The 20,075-nt window shown below is 38.9% G+C and overlaps 1 protein-coding gene across 5 annotated transcripts in view; it reads right to left on the bottom strand.

Moving 5' to 3' along the window:
* The window catches only part of ATG7 (autophagy related 7), a 53,018-nt gene extending 34,470 nt beyond the window's left edge, over window positions 1–18,548 (bottom strand). For 3 of the 5 annotated variants that reach the window (XR_013922572.1, XM_080350784.1, XM_080350786.1), the window contains exons 1-12: window positions 18,516–18,548; window positions 16,589–16,799; window positions 16,306–16,360; window positions 15,171–15,288; window positions 13,765–13,842; window positions 13,102–13,218; window positions 11,908–12,057; window positions 9,634–9,722; window positions 8,593–8,714; window positions 7,484–7,574; window positions 5,894–6,038; window positions 5,124–5,282 (exon numbers count right to left, since the gene is read on the bottom strand). Coding sequence is in view for 4 of the 5 variants with exons in the window: in XM_080350784.1 (XP_080206910.1) it covers window positions 5,124–5,282; window positions 5,894–6,038; window positions 7,484–7,574; window positions 8,593–8,714; window positions 9,634–9,722; window positions 11,908–12,057; window positions 13,102–13,218; window positions 13,765–13,842; window positions 15,171–15,288; window positions 16,306–16,360; window positions 16,589–16,766 (1,302 nt within the window). In the remaining variant the exon portion in view is untranslated. Of the gene's footprint in view, window positions 1–5,123; window positions 5,283–5,893; window positions 6,039–7,483; window positions 7,575–8,196; window positions 8,239–8,592; window positions 8,715–9,633; window positions 9,723–11,907; window positions 12,058–13,101; window positions 13,219–13,764; window positions 13,843–15,170; window positions 15,289–16,305; window positions 16,361–16,588; window positions 16,800–18,483 lie in introns of those variants that run through there. The other 2 variants (XM_080350785.1, XM_080350787.1) reach the window with 2 other exon arrangements.
* Between the last annotated feature and the right edge of the window lie 1,527 nt (window positions 18,549–20,075).

The following is a 20,075-nucleotide window of genomic DNA, read 5'->3' as shown; positions in this document are numbered from 1 at the left end:
AATTTAAATGCCAAAATTTAAAAGCTAAATGAACAAAGCATAAAATTACATGGGAAGAGACAAGAGAAACATTGGTGGAATGTGCTTTTGTATAAACCAATTATATGCACAACTTATAAATTCAGGTGAGTCAAATAACCAGAAGGGTGAAGTATACATAGAAAATAGCCCTGAAGATAAAAAGAAATAGATGACACATACAGCAGCTTGGGGAAATGAGTTTGGGTAATATCTACATTAACCGTGCACATTTTTCTTTACCAGAGTTCAGAAAAAACCCTCTATCCAGTGACTGTAGCTGTAGGAATACACACAAGTCTAGCAGCTTCAACAGCTTCAATTTTATTTGAATAATTTTCCCTCGAAAAAAAGGCACCAGTCACTACCAAAAGTGGCTGAGGTCCACTTTTGCAGCCAAATGCTGGCAAAAAGAGCTAAAAGGGTATCTTGCAATGGCACATGCATATTGTTTTAAGGGGTAAATGTGCATATATCCCCAAAGACAGATCTCCTTCACTCCACAGAATTCCAAAAGTTCAGGGAGTCTCTACATGACAAAAAGAATTTTGCTTGACTGTACACAAAAAGGCTAAGATTTTAAGACCAGAACCTTCATACTGACAAAAGATTTTAAAAGCCTCAAAACTGTCCACACCAAAACAGTATTTAGTTACCATCTCATAAAGTATTAGAATCCCTTACTTCTTAAAAATAAGAGGACTGTATGTTGACATGTGTAAAATTATAAACGGTTGTGGACTTCTCAACCCTTTCACTGACAGCTGACCAAAGCTGTGCTAGAGGCTTAAAGCAAAGAGACACCAAAATATTGCAATTTTTGGTGCTACCATAACCTTCTCTCTTATTTTTATTCACATTTCTATTAATTTTCTGCATTTTTTGTTAAATCATGTCTCAGATCACTTAAAAAATACCTGTGCTCAATATAAAAAACCTGAAGTGTGCCAGGTAGGTACACAGAAAATTAAGAAATGTGATGCTGCCATAATTAAATTGGAAATACCTAAAATGAAGTGGCCCCTCATGCAATATAGGACAAAGGATGATAAAATACTAAATATACTGGAGTTCCATGCCTGAATACTTCAGAAAATGACTGTATAAGAGGGTAAATAAAGTTAAATTCCACAGCAGCTACATGAATGACTCTGTGTGTTACCTACTTGTAATGAAAGGCTGTGAATCCATAGATTCTGCTATTTCCGAGTCCTCCCTTCTTTTTTATTATAAAATCCTAAGCTACAGTTAATGATAATCTTAGAAGTTGAATGAAACAAAGCTTCTTGCCAAAGCATTCCTTCTTGTTTCATTTGCAATGATGAGGTAGTTACTCTTCCAACTAGAAAGGATGTAAAATTTAAAAAAAAAAAAAAAGAATTCACATAAAGCAGTCAAGCATTTCAAAGTCAATCAGGAGAAACTGCATTTTGTGTGCAAAATATTACTTACATTGAAAGCAAAGGAAGTCAATTAGACTGCAAGTGAATTGCACAGAAATGTAAAAGAGAAATGAGTTCAGAACCAGCATCACTGCTTGGATTCCCATGGGCTTCAAAGGACTGTCTGGCTTTCCAAGCAGCAAGAGACAGCTCTGGCTACTCCTTCAGTGTGAGAGAAATGAGCAGGCTCTAAATCCAGGACAATTGATCTTTTTATTCAAATACATTTATACCGATAAATATGGGGTTTGGTGACAAGCAACAGTGCAGTCTGCAGTAACAGCTGAAGCTCTATTCTGAGAAGTCCAGCAAAATCAACTGAGTTGTAAAAATCTCCAGCTACAGTAACTTGACTGCCCCAACCATCCCAAAGCACCAAGACTTTACCCAGGCTAACTAAAGACTTGTGGTTAGTCCATGTGCTTGGCCTGCTAGTTAAACCTCACCACTCTCCCATGCTGTCAGCATGGTATTAACTGTTTCAACCAGAGTTTTTACTGTTAAGGCATGTCAATTCTTGATAATGCTTGCATGTTGTTTCTCTGTATATTTACCGATGGTTAAACACGATACCTCTTTTCCAAAAATTCTACTGCAGAAATGAGTTTAACCAAAAAATATATTAGGAATGTTCTATCAAAAGGGTACACAGGATCAGTACAACTGCTTTCTCCTCATTTGTGCCACAAAGCTGTGAAACCAGGTCTGAGTCCCACTGAAGGCTGATCAGACCCATGCATGGCATGAGGAAACAACAGAGAACATGTAACACTGACAGGGATAATGTGCTAAGAAAACAGTGGTAGATCACAGAAGCCCAGAATGTCAGGGATCGGAAGCTCACCCAGTGCAATCCCCCCATGGAGCAGGAACACCCAGATGAGGTTACACAGGAAGGTGTCCAGGCGGGTTGGAATGTCTGCAGAAAAGGAGACTCCACAACCCCCCTGGGCAGCCTGGGCCAGGCTCTGCCACCCTCACCGGGAACAAGTTTCTTCTCATCTTTCAGTGGAACCTCCTGTGTTCCAGTTTGCACCCATTGCCCCTTATCCTGTCACTGGTTGTCACCGAGAAGAGCCTGGCTCCATCCTCCTGACACTCACCCTTTCCATACTGATCCCCATGAATGAGTCCCCCCTCAGTGTCCTCTTGTCCAGCTCCAGAGCCCCAGCTCCCTCAGCCTTTCCTCACACGGGAGATGCTCCACTCCCTTCAGCATCTTGGTGGCTGCGCTGGACTCTCTCCAGCAGTTCCCTGTCCTGCTGGAACTGAGGGGCCACAACTGGACACAAGATTCCAGGTGTGGTCTCCCCAGGGCAGAGCAGAGGGGCAGGAGAACCTCTCTGACCTACTGACCACCCCCTTCTAACCCACCCCAGGTACCATTGGCTTCCTGGCCACAAGGGCCCAGTGCTGGCTCATGGTCACCCTGCTGCTCCCAGGACCCCCAGGTCCCTTTCCCTTACACTGCTCTCCAACAGGTCGTTCCCCAACTTGTACTGGAACCTGGGGTTCAGAACATTTGAGGTGAATGGTAGAGGAAAAATTCCTTACATGCAGTATGGGTTGCACATTGTATATGCTATTACCAAAAAGGAAAACTGTCTTTCCTATGTGTACCACATGTTCAAACACTTCTTGATACAGACCGACAAGATTCCATGGCACAGCCTGGTCTTTGTTCTAACAAGAAAACTCATAACACTGATGTTTGGTCTTTACATGCAGAACTCTAACATTCAGGATTCGACAAAGAGCTTTTATTTCTTCCAATTAAACTATTCACTCTTTCTTAATATTCCTATTTTCATTTTATCAACTTTAGAAAGCAAAATATAACCCAACAAATCCTAGTTACCATCATGTTGGTGTTCTACATGACAATGCACAGATGCTTTCTTTTCTGTACTTGTTCTACGATTTAATAGTTCAATAACTAAATTAATATCACCAAGTAACAATAACACTCTGGTGCAACAAGGTTAAATTACATTCTAGGAACTTTCAGACAATCTCTTCTGATTTACTTATCAGAAGTTCTGAAACTGGGAATCATTCTTTGATATCCAAATACTCATTGAACACTAATACTGATTTCATAAATCATGGCAATAATAGCATCAATAGAGATAAACGCAGAACAAGACCCAAGAGCAATCCTTGGATCAAACTGAACCTAAAACATTTGGAAATTATCTTCTGTAAAGCTTGTTCACAACACTGATCCTCAACAATGTAGCAGATCTATATTCCACTGTTCAGATTTCTCAATAATGACTAGAAACATAACCAGTGGCATTTTAAATACATAATTGCATAGTAAGTACATGTAACTCATTTGTACTACCCTAAGTGGTTAAGACGTTGTTTGCCAGTTGAGCTCTCGTAACTACAGCTACCAGTTCTAACAGTCTCACCTCCAAAGCAAAAACTCTAAACAGCTGAGTGACTTCTGTCATATGCCAAATTATTATAAAAACACCTTTATTCATGACAAAGCAAACTGAGAGCATGTCTATTCTTAAATTCTTAAATAGGCCATATCAATTCTCCTCCCAAATGAAGGATGAAGCTAAGATATCTGAAAATATTTGTTTGTTTAATCTACTTTTTTTCAGCATTGAAAATGAAGTTTGAACATGTGCACTGAATAATGTTCATATAATGGACATCTCAAGAGTCAAAGAGGATAAAGGCTGCCATTGTTGGGCCTTTTGTCCTAAAGCCTCTAAAACAACATAAAAATTCATTCCTGCCTTTTGCTCCCTTTCAACCACTTCATTTTGATAGTAGCTGTTACACCGGGCTCCCCAGAAGAGGAGAACTTTGGTCAAACACTAACATCTTCTCCAGGCTGCTACAAACTACTCCCCCCTTCTGGATCCAATACCATTTGCTTGGTTCTTGAAAAAAACAAAAACGGACAAGGAAGTTCTCTTACATCATTTAAATACTCCCTATTACACTCCTATGCCAAGCAAGCTTCAATACTTGCTGCTATTAAGTTATTCTGGGCAAAACCAACAGAAAAAAGAACTTTCAGTTTTACAAGTAAAACTTTTTATTTTACTAGTATTACACTACTGATCACTCATAGAGCAAAATATCCAGCTACAGCAATCTGGAAAATATGAGGTCATTTCATTCCAACAGCAGCATAACCCACTAAAGATTAAATATTTGCCTCTTATGGAGAAAATCAACTCAAATAAGGTTGCAGATTTGGGTGTAAAACATAATAGGAAATCTCAACAATACATTTATTAGTGTCTTCAAGACCTTCTGTTCCCATAGTAGACAACTAACGTGTCTAATCTCACATTTAAGTGCAGAGTGGGAAAATAGTGTTAAAAGCAGCCATCACTGAGAGTTCCTTAGGACATACTAGACAGTAAAAAAAGTTATTCACCACCAATGAGCTACAAGATTATTCAGAAGATCCTTAATATATTTCATAATTACAAATATTTATTGTCTTCAAGTTTAACAGGTACGGAGTACTTACAATAAAATGCTTATAGATTTGTCAGTAACCAACACAACACCTGTGTAATACTTTACCCACTCATAATAAAACTTAATTACTAGAACTTGGAATAGTTATTCGAAGTCACCAGTGCTCTTCCAAGGAACACATTAGCACATTTTAAATACTGATCTTACCACTCCTGGGAAGATTTTCTGCAGCCTGTCTGCTGCTGCAAGTGCTTTGGGCTTCCCACCGCTCAGACAGTCTTCGAACTCGTACAGCGGCTGTCGTACTGGGTTGGAGTACGAGATCTTTGCATTGTCCACAAATGTAATCTTCCTGACTCCCCAAGCCTAAACACAAAAGTAATTTACATAACGAGATGTACAACAGGCTTAGCCATAAACGTTTGAGTAATGCCAGAAAGTCAAGAGAAGTTTTGTCCAATTTTTCTAGAAAGATCAAGCCACAAAAGATTTTGAAGCTATTCACAGCAAAAACCTTGTGGTTGCACTGAATAAGGAGAACAGAAAATTTGGTCTGTCCAAATGTATCATTCAGCAGTAATCCCTCAAAACTCTACTGAATTCAGCAGGATGTGGTAAACATCCTTGAAGGTAAGTATCAGCACAGTTACTTCAAGTGCTTCACTATGACTTTGATAATATAATTTGTTCCAGAATTTATTGTTCAATTCTTTTTTATGTAAATCCAAAGCAAATTGCTATTCTGCTAAGGTTCCATTACTACCTGCTATGCTACTACTAGTAAAACTTCAAGTTATTTCCATTGGTTACAAATCTTGCCTCTTCCCTGGAATTTATAAAATCAACTAATACATATTATGTGTACATTAATACCGAGGAATACAAGTTTTCTCTTACATGCCATGGCAGCTGCTCAAAAAAAAAAAAAAAAATTATGAGGAATAGCAGATGATTTTTAAGACTAACTCAGGACTTACCATTAAGGTCCTTGCAACACTACAACCCAGCGTGCCAGCTCCAAGCAGCAGACACTTGGCAGACACAATTTTTTCCAAATCAAGAGTAGGCACCAATCGCCAGCACATCAATTTCAAATTGAGATCCACTGACGATTCTGCTAACCTATATCACGAAACAAACAGCAACACATTTTTGAATGTTCTTGTGTTTCTCCAAAGCAGCAATTACTTTTATTTAAACTGAAGAAGTTCCATACTTTTTTTTTAAGGAAATAATTCTACTTAAAGGTAATATGAAGAACAAAGTCTCCCTAGTAATACTTCCACCTAATTATAAGGTACATAGTAAGCAGATTGGAAAAAAAAGGTTTCCTGAATCCATCTGTACTCGAAATGTTTCACTTACCTGTCCAAGGAATGGAGTCAGCTCTTTGTGGAAGTTTTAGAAGAAAAACTAGGTAGGAAATCCATGCTCAATCTAATGTCAGATTTTTGTATTCATCAGAACAAAGGGTGTTAAAACTCTCATCAAGTCAGGTAATCACAAATAATTAATAGAGTAATAACTAGCAGAGGAAAAGGTCAGAATAAAAAAAATAATAATCCATCCAGAGCAGGACTATCTCATGCACTCTCCTCCTTCCTCTTTCCAAGGAAGTGTATTGCTTCACACAGGATGGTAACGCTTATCCCTCTATTTCTTCCCATACAATTCCCTAAAATTGTTTTGCCTTTCTTGTCTTCGAATCAGGTATGTATATAAGTTGTCAGACACCTGACAGTTTCATTCCCTTATACATCATAAATGTAACTTTTGCATTATCCAGTATATTATTTGTTCAACAAGGATTTAAGATCATAATTGCCAAGGCTGGCATATTACTAACAGCCTCTATGGGAACTAACAGAAGTTAGCATGCATACAAGTAAAGGAGGACAAGTCAGATTTACTTAAAGAATTGCAGGCCCTCAGCTGAACTTGCTCTAATGTCTACGAAGATACTCGGAACTGCCACAACTGTAAGACAAGAATGGCTCAGCTAGATAGGTAAAATGTATGAACCTAAACCATTAGATCAACACACTCCCTACAGCGTTGCAAAGTCAAGAACACACACGTAGTCAGTGAAAGCAGATGAGCCAAAGGGCTGTGTAACTAGACTGCTTTCAATCCATTGCCCACTCATCATGTGCAGAACGATAAAAATTACTAAGGTCATGTTTCCTGAGCTCTTTCCTGTCACACTCTAACAATTCCAAAAGGCTGAACTTCTCTCCATGCTTATTTTCATTATATTTAACAACCTGCAGGTTAGAGAATTCAATGAAAACCACAGGCCCGTAACACTCTGACCTACATTCCATTCGGTATAAATTCAATACCTTTAAAATTTTAAGAGTCAAAAACCGCAAACACTTCTGCTGCATGCAGTGCGCTCTGCTCTACTGAGGTCTTAATTCCAATAGAACTGTCCAAAGAATATACAGTATATGTGGTACTGTAAATTCTTACCTAACAGAGACAGTCCTTGCATTTCACATTTCAACTTGTTAGGGCTTGAGCCAAAGTAAAGAAAACTACGCAAATTTAAAAGAAAAGAAACAAACCTTTTTGGATCCATGCATTCACTGAGATTCACCATCCTTGGACCCATACCTCCCTTCTGGTTTTTCTCCCACCCAACAGCTTTTGGACAATCTGTTTGACACAGTAAAAAACAGAAGGAAGAAAGGAGGAAAGACAGAATTAAAGTCTTAATATCCCAGGATAGAAAAAAGACACTTTGTTGGATTTAACCTTGCTGAAAAAAAAAAAAAAAAAAAAATCTAAACCTGTAAGTAAATAATCTGTATCTTTACAACCCAGTATACACCGCTACACAAATGTTGCTGTTTTCCATCAACTGAAATCACTGCCTCTTGGAGAAGTGCTTTACTCTCAGGTGTCCAATGTGCTGCTTTTGCCTATTCAGCTTCCTTCACCCCCAGGACAGAGATGGCATCATTCCTCATCATCTGGATCCGTAATGTGAAACAGACTTCTATGTTCACAACTCACTACATTCATAATTCACAATTCAGTGACTTTTGCCAAGTTCAGTCGTCTGTTCATGCTGCCTAGACTGAATCTGTAAATTCAGTAGATAATTATATATCCTAATTATATAAATATTCAACAACTCACAATGATAATATGTAAAGCATTCAGAACTTTTGGGATGAAGCAGAGAAATTCTCTGATACTGTCCTGTACACAGAAATTAAGTCTTAGTTTATGTTCTAATGTTACGAGTTTATTGCTTTAAATTCTACCTGCGTACCTCACAATGGGCCTGAAGAAACAATTCCACTCTGTAGCAGGTTTCTACCATTCCAGAAATACACAGAAAGTTTACATCACATCAATTCACTACTATATGTATTCTTCCTAGCTGAGGGATGGCATGCCAATTTAATGAAAGAAAAAGACAGTTTGCTAATTGCCTGTTTTTTGTATTTCATGACACCAGGAGGATCTTCTCCTTTTATTTTTTTTTTTTTTAAATTAGAAACATGATTTAAGAAGGAAAACATTTAAAGGGAAGATGCTTCTTCCTTTTTTGAAGAACAGAAATTCAAACAATTTTAAATCCATTAGAAATAACTTAGCATAACAATGATTGAGTAGTATTAATACATTTTTTCCATCTTCACAGTGATTGTTTTTAATGGATTACCTGGGCCAAGGACTCTCTCTGGAAGTTTTATTTCAAAGATAATGCTGTGTGTTATGTCCCTCACTCCTTGCATGGTCCTATCTCTGAAGCAGAGCACTTCAAGGGACTGGAGAATGCTGCCCCTGCCATTTGAAACAAAACAAAACAAAACAGACATGAAATTTCTTAATAGTAAAAGTTCACACAAGTTTAGTCTCTTGCAGATTCTGAATAATGCCTTTTCTTTTAACACTGGAATGCTGCTTTTCTGATCAGGTATAAATAAAAACAATTGCCTAGTATGAGAAAACTACTTGTTGTGAAACAGCTCTAAAGAAATGTCACTGTCAGCCTGTACTCTGTCATTTACACAATGCTGCTGGACAAGTGGTATATTTAGAGAAATAAAAGCAGAGGAGCAATAGAGGACATGTGAGGTGATACAACATACTTTGCCACTGCACAAGCAATATCCTCTTAGTTCTTGATACAGTATCATTTTTCCTCCTTACGATTCAAATCCCCAAATCAAACAGTTAGAATGTAAAAGGCAAAACTACGAAAATGCAACTCAGCTACATGTTTTTACAGCAACTCAATATTACATGATACTTTAAATGATTTTTTTTTCAAATACTGCTATGTAAAACTATGTCCTGTCTTCCCAACTTCTGCCCAACAAAACATTCAGCAAGGTACACTACAGAAAAACAAAGGGTATTTGATTTTTAAAATCTAAGTCCTACTATTATTTGGCACTAATTAATTATACAAAAAACACAGAACACTTTAAACAAGACTCAAAACAGCTAGAAGGTATTGGCAGGGTCTGAAGCATGTATTTTCAGGTATGTGCGTGCATGTGAGGATCAGGAATTATATGAAATTGTGACAGACAGAAACAAACAAAAAAAAGAATATGCAAAATCAGAATCATTGAAAGTGAGTCATGTCAAGGTTAAATTTGAGGTGGGTGATACGAGTAAAGTGTCATGGGGGAAACAATGCCTCATTTTATATCAACCAATAAATAATCTTTGTGGGAAAGAATCAAATAGATACCATTTGTGTGCTGCCAGGATCAGGAAATTTCTCAGTGGCCATCCTGGATAGTGGGATAAATTACACGGATCATAAACTCCAACTGTTACCTGTAAATAAAATTGTTCTAAATGAGAAGACATCTTCCATTCTGATATTCAGTTCACAGTAAAAGCTATCCGGCATTCTTAATGTAAAAATTCTGCACAGAGAAGGCCTACACACATTTTACTTATTAACAAATGTCCAACACATGGTCACACAGATTTCAGTCAAGCATTTGCCACAGCTTTGAGATTTGTTCAGTTGAGTTTCTTTATGGACATTCACTTTTCACTACAGCATGTGCACCTTCCTTAAACACATCATGATGGGAGAAGCCCAACATCTGAAGCCTTGCTCTCAAAACAAAATTCTGTATTGATTTTGAGATGACCCAAAAGTGAAAGGGGACTGGCCAGTAAGATGTCAAGTCAAAGGAAAACCAGCATAAATTCACTTGCAAAGCCAACCTTCAAATGGGATCTAATTGAAGGAACTGGATATCCTGTCTCATCTTCAATCAATGTAATACCATGTTCATAATTGAGGCATCTAAACTAGGAACTTACTTCGCAGTCAATGCAGAACCAAACCACATCCAGAGATTAGAAACATGCCACTGCCTACCTTTACATATGCTGAAAATCCGAACCTGGCCATCACTAATGATACCTGTGCCTCACATCTACAGAGCTCTTCTCTCCTCCTTCTTCCCCTGTGAATGGGCTTAGAGAGACTGGTCTCAACTCCACCATACCAGTGAGGTGTCCCTGGAACGGCCTGACACGCTGAACTCATGGATGCAGATGGGAGGAACAGGGATCCCTGCCCAGCACCGCACTGCTGCTGCTTTGCAACTGCTGCCCCCAGCAGGCAGAACACCCCTGAGCTGATTGCATTTCATACACCAGCAGAAAACTGACTCAGCAACAGCAAAACCATATTCCAGGGGAGCAAGTTCAGCTGGTCACTGAAATGCAAATTCTACAGGCAGTACTGATGCAATAAATCTTATCCAACAGGTCTAAAATTTTAGCACTTCCTTCCAAAGTGAATGTTAATGAAGAAATAGATTCCAAATGATTACAGATTTCTTCCACATTGAGAATGTCCCTATATAATAAAGTATACTCTTATTTGTGACCTATTACTGTAGTTATAGTATCATTTAAAATCTCAACCCTCACATGCTTATTTCACAAAGAAGAACTGCCAACTAGGTCTTAATTTCAGAAAAACAAATTTGCAAATGCAAAAAAATAATTTAAGCACTATAAAAGAGAACTAAATTACTTTTGTATGGTGTGACAAGACCTCCTTAAAAGAAAAATGTCTTTTTTTGCACTTACTAACTCTTCACCATAACTCGAAGTTCTGAATCCTAGGACTTCAATAACATGCATGATAAAAAGAAGTTTGAAGTTCACCAAACATAAAGACAGTAAAGCATTTAGAAAGACCTAGCAAAGTCCAGCAGCTGAGCAGCGTGATCCAGAACAGAATTTAATGTACATAAATGTAAGCCAACCAAGCCAGTCAACTCTTGCTCTGATGACATCTGCTTCATGTATCATCATAATTCCTCCCTGACTGAAAGCAATGGACAGTACTCACTTCATGCTCATAGGACATGCATGATCTCTGTATTTAACAGAAGAAACATCCCAGCCTCTTCTGGTGCACAACCCACCTATCTTCCAAAATTACAAGGCACTTACCTTCTTCATATACATACTTACATTCTTCATATACATACTTACATTCTTCATATACAGATTCCCAGGAATTTTTATCCAAAGCTCTCATAACAAGCACACGTGGCAAAACACACTTTGAAACTTGAAAACTTCCATTTAGTATTCCCTGATTACTGCTACCAGAGTCAATAAATACATAAAACAGTCGAGCACCAATTTTTAGTGGTTTGCATTTCATAGCTTGTAGGTAAAGTGGTTGGAAAACTTCAATTATTATGCTAACTCTTTCATAAACTTATGTTGTTTCTGTTGTGATAATGAGGGAAATGGAGCATGAATAACTTTGTTTCCAAGCTGACCATTAATCTGGTGTAACTGGGCTCTTGCCTAAGAACCAGAGACAACACAAAAATCAATCCAAGCTGCTGGTGTTCAGGTATTTACCCAGTCTATTCATTGGCCAGCCATTGTACCCAGCTCAGTATTACAGACACTTTTTGTACCATTTGAAAATTTAACATTTCTAGGTTATAAAAAGACATGAATTTCTCATTACCTTTCCCCCTTCGTCTTGGAAGAAACCATCCCACTTTTTCAGTGGAGATATCACAACAGAATTGTCATGATACTTGATTAAAAAATAAGGCAAAGCTGTAACGCCCTCTTTCTGGCAAAGCTCATCATATGCTTTCTGAAGTGCTTGAATCTAAAAGCAAAAAGACAACTGTAACCAACAGTTTTAACAATCTCACACAGAAACACATAAAATGCTTTACCATCTGGGAAAACTACCTCACCCAAACAATCTTAGAATATTTTGAAGTTTTAAAGCCCAATATAACCACAAAAACTGAGATCAAAAATTCAATTGCAAAAGCAGTACTTGTCAATGCAAATTTTAAACAAGGGTGTTATAATTGATGCCACAAGCTGATCTACCAGTACAAGATGACACGACAAAAATGTCATTCTGATTGTCACAGTAGCTTTATATGAAAGTAAAACTGCTCCTCTATTATTAGGAAAAGAACAGTTTCATTAATTTTATTTTGTTATATCTATTTTCAGTATTTACTTGAAACTGCCTTTGAATCATGGTATATATTTTAACACTATTTTTTTGCTACAGAACTAATGAGGGTCTCCAGCAAAGAAGGAAACTAAGCATTTTTCACTGAAAAAAATCCAAACTGTTTCTCATTGATTATAATGCCATTAAAAAAACATTCAATGTTTTGTGTTAACATCTGCTAAATAATAAAGAAACTACAAAAAATTGTTACCTTTTCTCTAAAAAAAAAAAAAAATCTTCCCTATCCAGTTCTTTCTCTTGCACAATCATGCATTTTATTAACACAATCATGCACTTTTATTAACAATTTTGTAATTACTAATTACTTCGCTCTCCCAGTGGATGTCCCTTTAAAAAAGTTTCTTAAAAATACAATGAGTTTCCAAAACATAGCTATATTTTCAATAAGCTGTATATAACAATTAAAAGGAACATAACTACGCCTTCAAGAATTGTTTGCCACATCTGCATCTAACTGATGAATCAAGCTGAAGTGGCATTAAGCTGAGAGCTTTTATACAACAAGGAGAAAAGACGTAAACAAAAACCTCACAAATCCCACCTGGAAATAAGACACGTGAAGATTTTAAAACAAATTAGATTCTCAAATTATTCAGTTGTACGGCCCACAAAACTGCTTAGTGCTACAGCCTCCATAACATTTTGTATTTTGAATACCTGATTTAATGGGAATCTGTCTCCAAGACACACTGGTTTCTGAATTACATGTATTCCATCAGGGAAACAGAGAGCAGGGTAGCAAAACCAGTAATAGAAATGATACTTTTTTAAATCCTAGGTGGAAAAAAAAATGGTAAAATTAGATAATAAACACATATATCAAGGTAAATTATGATTTGGAATACTAATCATAACTGACAGTAACCATGCTACCATTGTTCTCTCTACTTCACAAAGCACTGTGTTATGGTTTTAGAAAATAATTTTTAAAACACTAGAAGACTTCCCTTCTGTGTACCAGGGCACTACTTCACTTTTTGTTAGCTGAAGCATTTTTTATTAAAACTTTCAATTTGTTAAACATGATACAGTTGCTCTATTTTTACTGTTATCTGTAAGGCTGTCAGACAACCTTATACATTTGTAGAAAAGAATATGAGATGGCACCAGCATTTTTTCAATAATACATCGTAAAATATTGTATATCTGTATATGAGAACAGCTTGTAAGTTTTATAAAAAAATGTTTTCAGACATTTTAAGATGTCTGAGAATGATCCTGATAACATTAACATGACAATACTAATACAGTACATGTCCTAAAAAGAAACTACTTGTTTATTTCCACTACAATGCTCTGAGACATATTATCTTTACTTACTGCAAATGTCAGCAGCACGAATCTGTTCAAGAGCAAAGGGTTTTCCAGAGCAGCTCCAGATTTTATTGATTCCCATATCTGTCATTGTGAGAATAAGGAAGAGAGAAGGCAGAGAAACAAAATACCAAGGTAGCACGAGAACAGCTGCAGAAACCTTTAATTCTTCCAGCTACCTTTAAAAAACTGAAATTAACATTGCTAGTAATTCACTGTGATCTTTTCCTATCTGATCCCCCCCCCATTACCTATGCTAAAAGGATTCTAAAGATCTAAATATAAGGCAGAGACACACATTTTCTAACACAAAAAAATCATGGAAGCTGGGGAACAAGACGAGCATCTGTTCATGGATCAAGCATGAAACAAAATCAAATGGATCAAATGAAACAAAATAAACCTCATCAGGAACATGTATAAACCTCATGTATATGAACTACTAACACTAGCACAATCTAGAACATACTGTGCTATTAATATAGCCTTCTATTGTACTCCTATCTTTTTCATTCATGGGATCTATAGATATATGTCAATAAGCTACTAGGAAATTTGACGAAAAAAACGGAGACTTGCAAGAAGGCAGCACACTGCACGCTGCTTAGACAAGCAGCTGTAATACTGGTATGAGGCAGAGCTGCTTGATCTTTGTCTTAAACAAACAAACAAAAATACAAAAGCTAATCAAGCATTCTGACCTTCCCAGTTTCCCTAAAGACAGATATTGCATCACCTACCACCACCAGGGAAGTACTACCCACAGGAACACAAAAAATTCATAGCCCCGAGCAAAGATATGCATGAAAACTGCACTACTCAAGGCCAGCAGGCAGAAAAATCAATCTAATTAAAGGAATCAAGGACTAGTCAAAGTGAAGTACCTCAGAAAGAAAAAGACTGCCTTAGTTTGATTTTCACTTCTCCCCAAGCCATGACATTTACATTCATTACTTACAGTGCAAGCAGACTAGCCCCTTCCCTTGACAACCACCTGCTTTTCCCTGCTTTATCTTTTGGCTGTTTTGGAGCTTTCCTGTCACTTTGACACACAAATGAATTGCAGTAATCTAGAGTTTAAACCAGGCATTTGCTGGCTTCTGAATGTCAAGACAAACTTTAAAAATGTGCTCTGCAGAATTCAAGTCAACGTCAACTCCACAGCACCGTTAAGCTTAACATTTGGCCTAGTAGCACACTGAAGGAAGCCCTCCAAGTATAATTAGCTACTTTCTACTCTCTTGTCAAGAAAAGTAAAAAGCAAACATCAAACTATTCCTTTTAGAATAAGTTAAATGCTGAGGCTACTATATGAAAAAGTAGGGACAGTATCTCCAACATTTGGAGCAGAGATATAAAGCATTTTACTTCCTATTTCCAAATCCTTTCTACCAGTTGATTTTTAATCTTACCTCATTGGCTTCTTTTTCCAGAAGTGATTTCTTATCACAGGATTTGAAAGTCTCTAAAGTGTTGGTATTATACAATGTTCCAAAAGCAGGACAGCAACGTGCTGGTGTTGAAGCATTCCTAAATAAAAGAAAGAAACCCCTGGGAACTGGATACTAATGCCTTTAATGTGATCAGCAGTAGTAGCAGTAGCCACCCTATGGTGTAAGGTTGTCCTGAAATTGTCAAATGATGAGGCACAGTAACAAAAGTCAAAGACAGCTCTAATAAAAATATTTTACAATCATGCTGCTTTACTGAATATGGCTTGGTATAAGAACCTGTGCAAATACACATCTACATTAAGACTTGGAAAATATATCGGCATCTGTATTATCCCTAAGCAACATGGCACTAAACCAAAGATTTAAAAAATTCTGTTCCAATATAGACTATCCATGACAAATGTCATTTTTACTAAAAAAATTATTAAGACTGAACTTTAGATGTCAGTATTTCATTCACACAAAGAGTTATTTGGTTAAAATTTTATGTTTAAGAAACAAGCCAAAGGAAGCCTAAACCAAACAAGAGACTGAATATCTTTTACAGTTTGTAACATCAGCAGCTGGAGAAGCTGCTGTTTGCAAACACAGTATATATTTCTTCCCCTCTTTTTAATGTAAATTAGGTAAAAACACTACAATATTCCCTTAATTTACAGATCTGATTGATTTCAATGACCACTTAAACATCATTCTCCAAAACTGATGTTTCCGAGCACTGCTAAAACTCAAATACAGCAAATATTTCAGTTACATAATAACTACACATGATATAGTTTCCAAAAATTTTTTAATCTAAAAGGGAACTCCTCATGATCATCTAAACTGACTACCTAAGGTATAGAAACAGATATACAGAAAATTACTACAGTAGAATAAGTAAACTTGGCCCTTCGGATGAATATACTACTTCAGACACAGGGAGTTAATGTTTGCAATTCAAATCAGTCTCTCCACTGTTATGAAGTTCATGAAAATATGCATTTATTTTCATGTAGAATTTGTCCAAGTAACATTATGTATAAAAATATTACTGTTATGTAACGGAAGTGTCTCTACATACAAATTAAGGTAAACCACAGTATGTACTTACATATCAAAGGCACTAAACTCCAATGTCAAGCGAGCTGGCAAACCCAAAGGATCACCTGGATGAAAAGCAGCAACATGCTTCTTTTAAACTGCAATACATAGATTAATTTCCCTCTTTTTGCTAATGTAAGTTATAAATAACCCACAGACACACCAGAATTCACAGCTCACCCAGCTGTGTTTTTTAATGTTTCAGCAAAATACCTAAAGCATGTTACACAAATACTTAGAAGAATGACACGAGAAACCCAAACTACTAAGACAGATGTTGAGTTTCTACCTACCATTGTAGTAGTAACCTTTGATAACTTTTGGGGCCTCATCCAACCGGTACTCATTGAGTTTCTTCTGGGTTAGTTCGTGCCAGAATCCTGCATCCAAGGCACTACTGAAGGGAGCAAACTGCAGCTTTGAGATTCCAGCATCTACAGGATGGTGCACCTCACCACCGGCAGTTGCCATGATTTTAGGTAAGGATCGCTGTTAAACAGAATCCTGTAAAAGCAGATATGCCTGATAAGTATATATGCAATTGACCGTATTACTCAAGACTACTTAAAGCTTCTTTACTAATACATTTTCTTGGGTTCAAGTACAGAAAGCTTTCTTCCTCTGAACTCCCATTTTAAAAATCATTGATCAGAGGTCCTTTCAGTCCAAGCAAAGTCCTTCCAGTTTCTTGTATGCAAAATTATGGAAGGCAAGTATATGTTCTGTTTGACCAAGCTGCCTAGAAGGAACTGATACTGACAGACATTCCACAATTTCTCTTGTTACTTAGGATACTACATCTGAACTTTGTACTTCTGATTTATATCTTGTGTTGTGCTGCCACAGGTAAAAATAACAAAACGCTAAACACTGGATCAGCATTCCTTTTGTTATCCAGATATGCATCTAAAAGCTTATTAGTACTATGTAAGTTCTGATGGCATTTAAAATCCAAACTAGCATTCATTTAGCTATCTTTTCACTTCCATAAATTAGCAAACATTTAACTTTTACTACTACATAGGTCTTAAGCCTTACAAATGTTTTATTTTGCAACTAAGTGTCACAGAATGCTTATCGTGAAACAGGCAAATAATTGTTTGTCGTATAGATGTCAGGTATAACAGTCAGGTTACAAGGTACTTGATGCCAAGACTTCCATAACCAAACTTTTATTCAAAGGTTCAATAGCTGCCTAGTCAGTATTAATCCATTAAATCCCTTGTCACCTTTTTCCCATAAGCTGGGGAAAGTATTATTTAACATAAAAAAAAAAAAAAAAGTTGTTACTTTCCTTGCCAGACAAGCTCTATTATAACTAAAGTTTTACTCATTTTGAATTTTCTTAAAGTCTTTTTTCAGCTTTTCAAACCAGTAAAGTTTTCATTTTGCTTATAAGTACAATACCATACCCAACACTAATGTGTATTGTCAAACATCTTACACGACCAAGAAGCCAGCTGACGGTACCCAAGAGTAAATACGGAAAACACCAGTCTAAAAGCATCCACCAGGAATGAATTTAAACATCCTACTTATTTTCATTATTACTGTACCTAATACTATACTATAGTAATGTTACTATACTATAGGAATGTTTGAAAGGAAGAACACACTGTAACTTTTAATATTTGTCTTCCTCTTGACAGACATAATTAACCTGTTGTAGAAGTACGATGAGCAGTTTAATGGCATTTAAAACTATCATGAAGCTACAGGTTTTAAACCAAATTCACACAATCCCATAAAAACTACAGCTTTTTAATAAAACTTCATTCTGTGGTCCAGAGCTGAGTGTTTTGAAGACCTCCTCTACATCTCGGTGCCAGAGAAAATTATTATTTCCTACCGCTGCCTCTTCAGAAAAGCTGCTTCGCCAAACCTATTTTGGGGGCGAGGAAAGTCTGCCCTATTTCTAACCTCCCCGACTCGGAAAGGCCGCTCCGGCACCTGGGGCCAACCCGCTCCGCCAGCTCCCGGCGGCTGCTCCCGCCGCGGGGCCGCCCAGCCCGCCCGGCCGCGCCGCAGGGGGCGGCCCCCGCCCGCCTTTCGTGACCGTAGCCCCCGCTGCCCTCCCAAGACTTTCCCGCCCGGCAGGCCGCGGCGGGCCGGGCACAGCGACCCGGAGAGCAGGACACAGCGATTCGGGGGGCGGGAAAGGACCCGGGGAACGCAGCCCGAGGGACACCTGAGGGAGCACGAGAAGCCCGCCCCGCTCACCAGCTGCACCGCTCGGCACTTCCTGCACCACCCGCTGCCCGGCCAAGTGACGTCATCCCGCTTCTGCCGCGTGACGGGAGGGGAGGCGTGCGGCACGAGGCGCCCGTCGTGACGCAGGCGGCGCAGGCCGGTTGGCTCCGCCTCAGGCGGGCGGTTCTGTCAGCCAGGATGGGGCGGGCGCCCGCGGTCGCCGGGAGTTCGGCTGCTGCTGCGCAACGGGCTCGGGTCGGCGGCGCGCCGCGCTCCCTGCGGCGGCGCGCGTTCCCCGCCCCCCACTCTCACAGGTGTCGCTGTGTGTCGTGGGCGCGCAGGCAGTGTGAGGTACGATCTCTCCACCACTCGCGGCCTCAGTGAAAAACGAAGCGGTACAGACTAAAAACTGCACCGTGGTTGAGACTGCTGCGTGAATCTCCGCAAGGGCGCGCTGGTTTGAATGTGGTGAGGGGCAATGCGCACAGACTGAAGCATAGGAGATTCCATGTGAATACGAGGAAAAACTTATTTACTTTGAGGGTGGCAGAGCCTGGCCCAGGCTGCCCAGGGAGGCTGTGGAGTCTCCTTTGCAGACATTCAAACCCACCTGGACACAGTCCTGTGCATTCTGCTCTGGTGACCCTGCTTTAGCAGGTGGGTTGGACTAGATGATCTCCAGAGGTCCCTTCCAACACCAACCATTCTGTGATTCTGTGGTCCTGATGTTCTGGTAAAAATAAAGTATTCAGGGAGTAGTTAATTGAATTCTAACCAGTAAAATACATACCTAAATGGTGGATTGGCGGTCAATACTATTTACTACACTTAAAATTAGTATGGGATATCAGGATTATTGCATAAGTGTACTATACACATCATCTGTGTTACATGCATGCAAAAAATGTCACCATCCTGTTGATGCCTGGTGTCTGGTAAGGGCAATTTCTCAGCCTCGACTGAGGAGTGACTCATTAGTGGTTAACAATATGGAAAGGGTGAGTGTCCAGGGGATGGAGCCAGGCTCTTCTTGGTGACAACCAGTGATAGGACAAGGGGCAATGGGTACAAACTGGAACACAGGAGGTTCCACTGAAAGTTGAGAAGAAACTTCTCCCTGGTGAGGGTGTCAGAGCCTGGCCCAGGCTGCCCAGGGAGGTTGTGGAGTCTCCTTCTCTGCAGACATTCAAACATGCCTGGATACCTTCCTGTGTAACCTCATCTGGGAGTAGTTCCTGCTCCAGCAGGGGGGTTGGACTGGATGAGCTTTCCAGGGCCCTTCCAATCCCTGACACTCTGGGATTCTGGGATTTAAGGTGAGTGAGCGATGAGTCCCTGGAGGTGTGGGGCTGAGTTACCGGGGCACGGCCAGTGGGGTGGGTGTGACCAACTCCCTCTGGCCAGCAGGCCTGTGACTCACCTGCAGCGAGGCCACTGGTTTTGTGCCTCCTCCAGTTCCTCAGGGCACAGACTCGCAGGTCAGCATGGGGTCACTCATGGGCTGGAGCATAGGGCATGGGAGAGTTGGGTTTGCTTAGTGTGGAGAAAACAAGTCTGAAGGGGATATAATGGAAGTCTTTCTCATCCTTG

Source organism: Nesoenas mayeri (genome assembly GCF_963082525.1).
Source record: "Nesoenas mayeri genome assembly, chromosome: 10".
NCBI classification, from domain to species: Eukaryota; Metazoa; Chordata; class Aves; order Columbiformes; family Columbidae; genus Nesoenas; species Nesoenas mayeri.
This window is presented reverse-complemented; position numbering and strand designations above follow the sequence as displayed.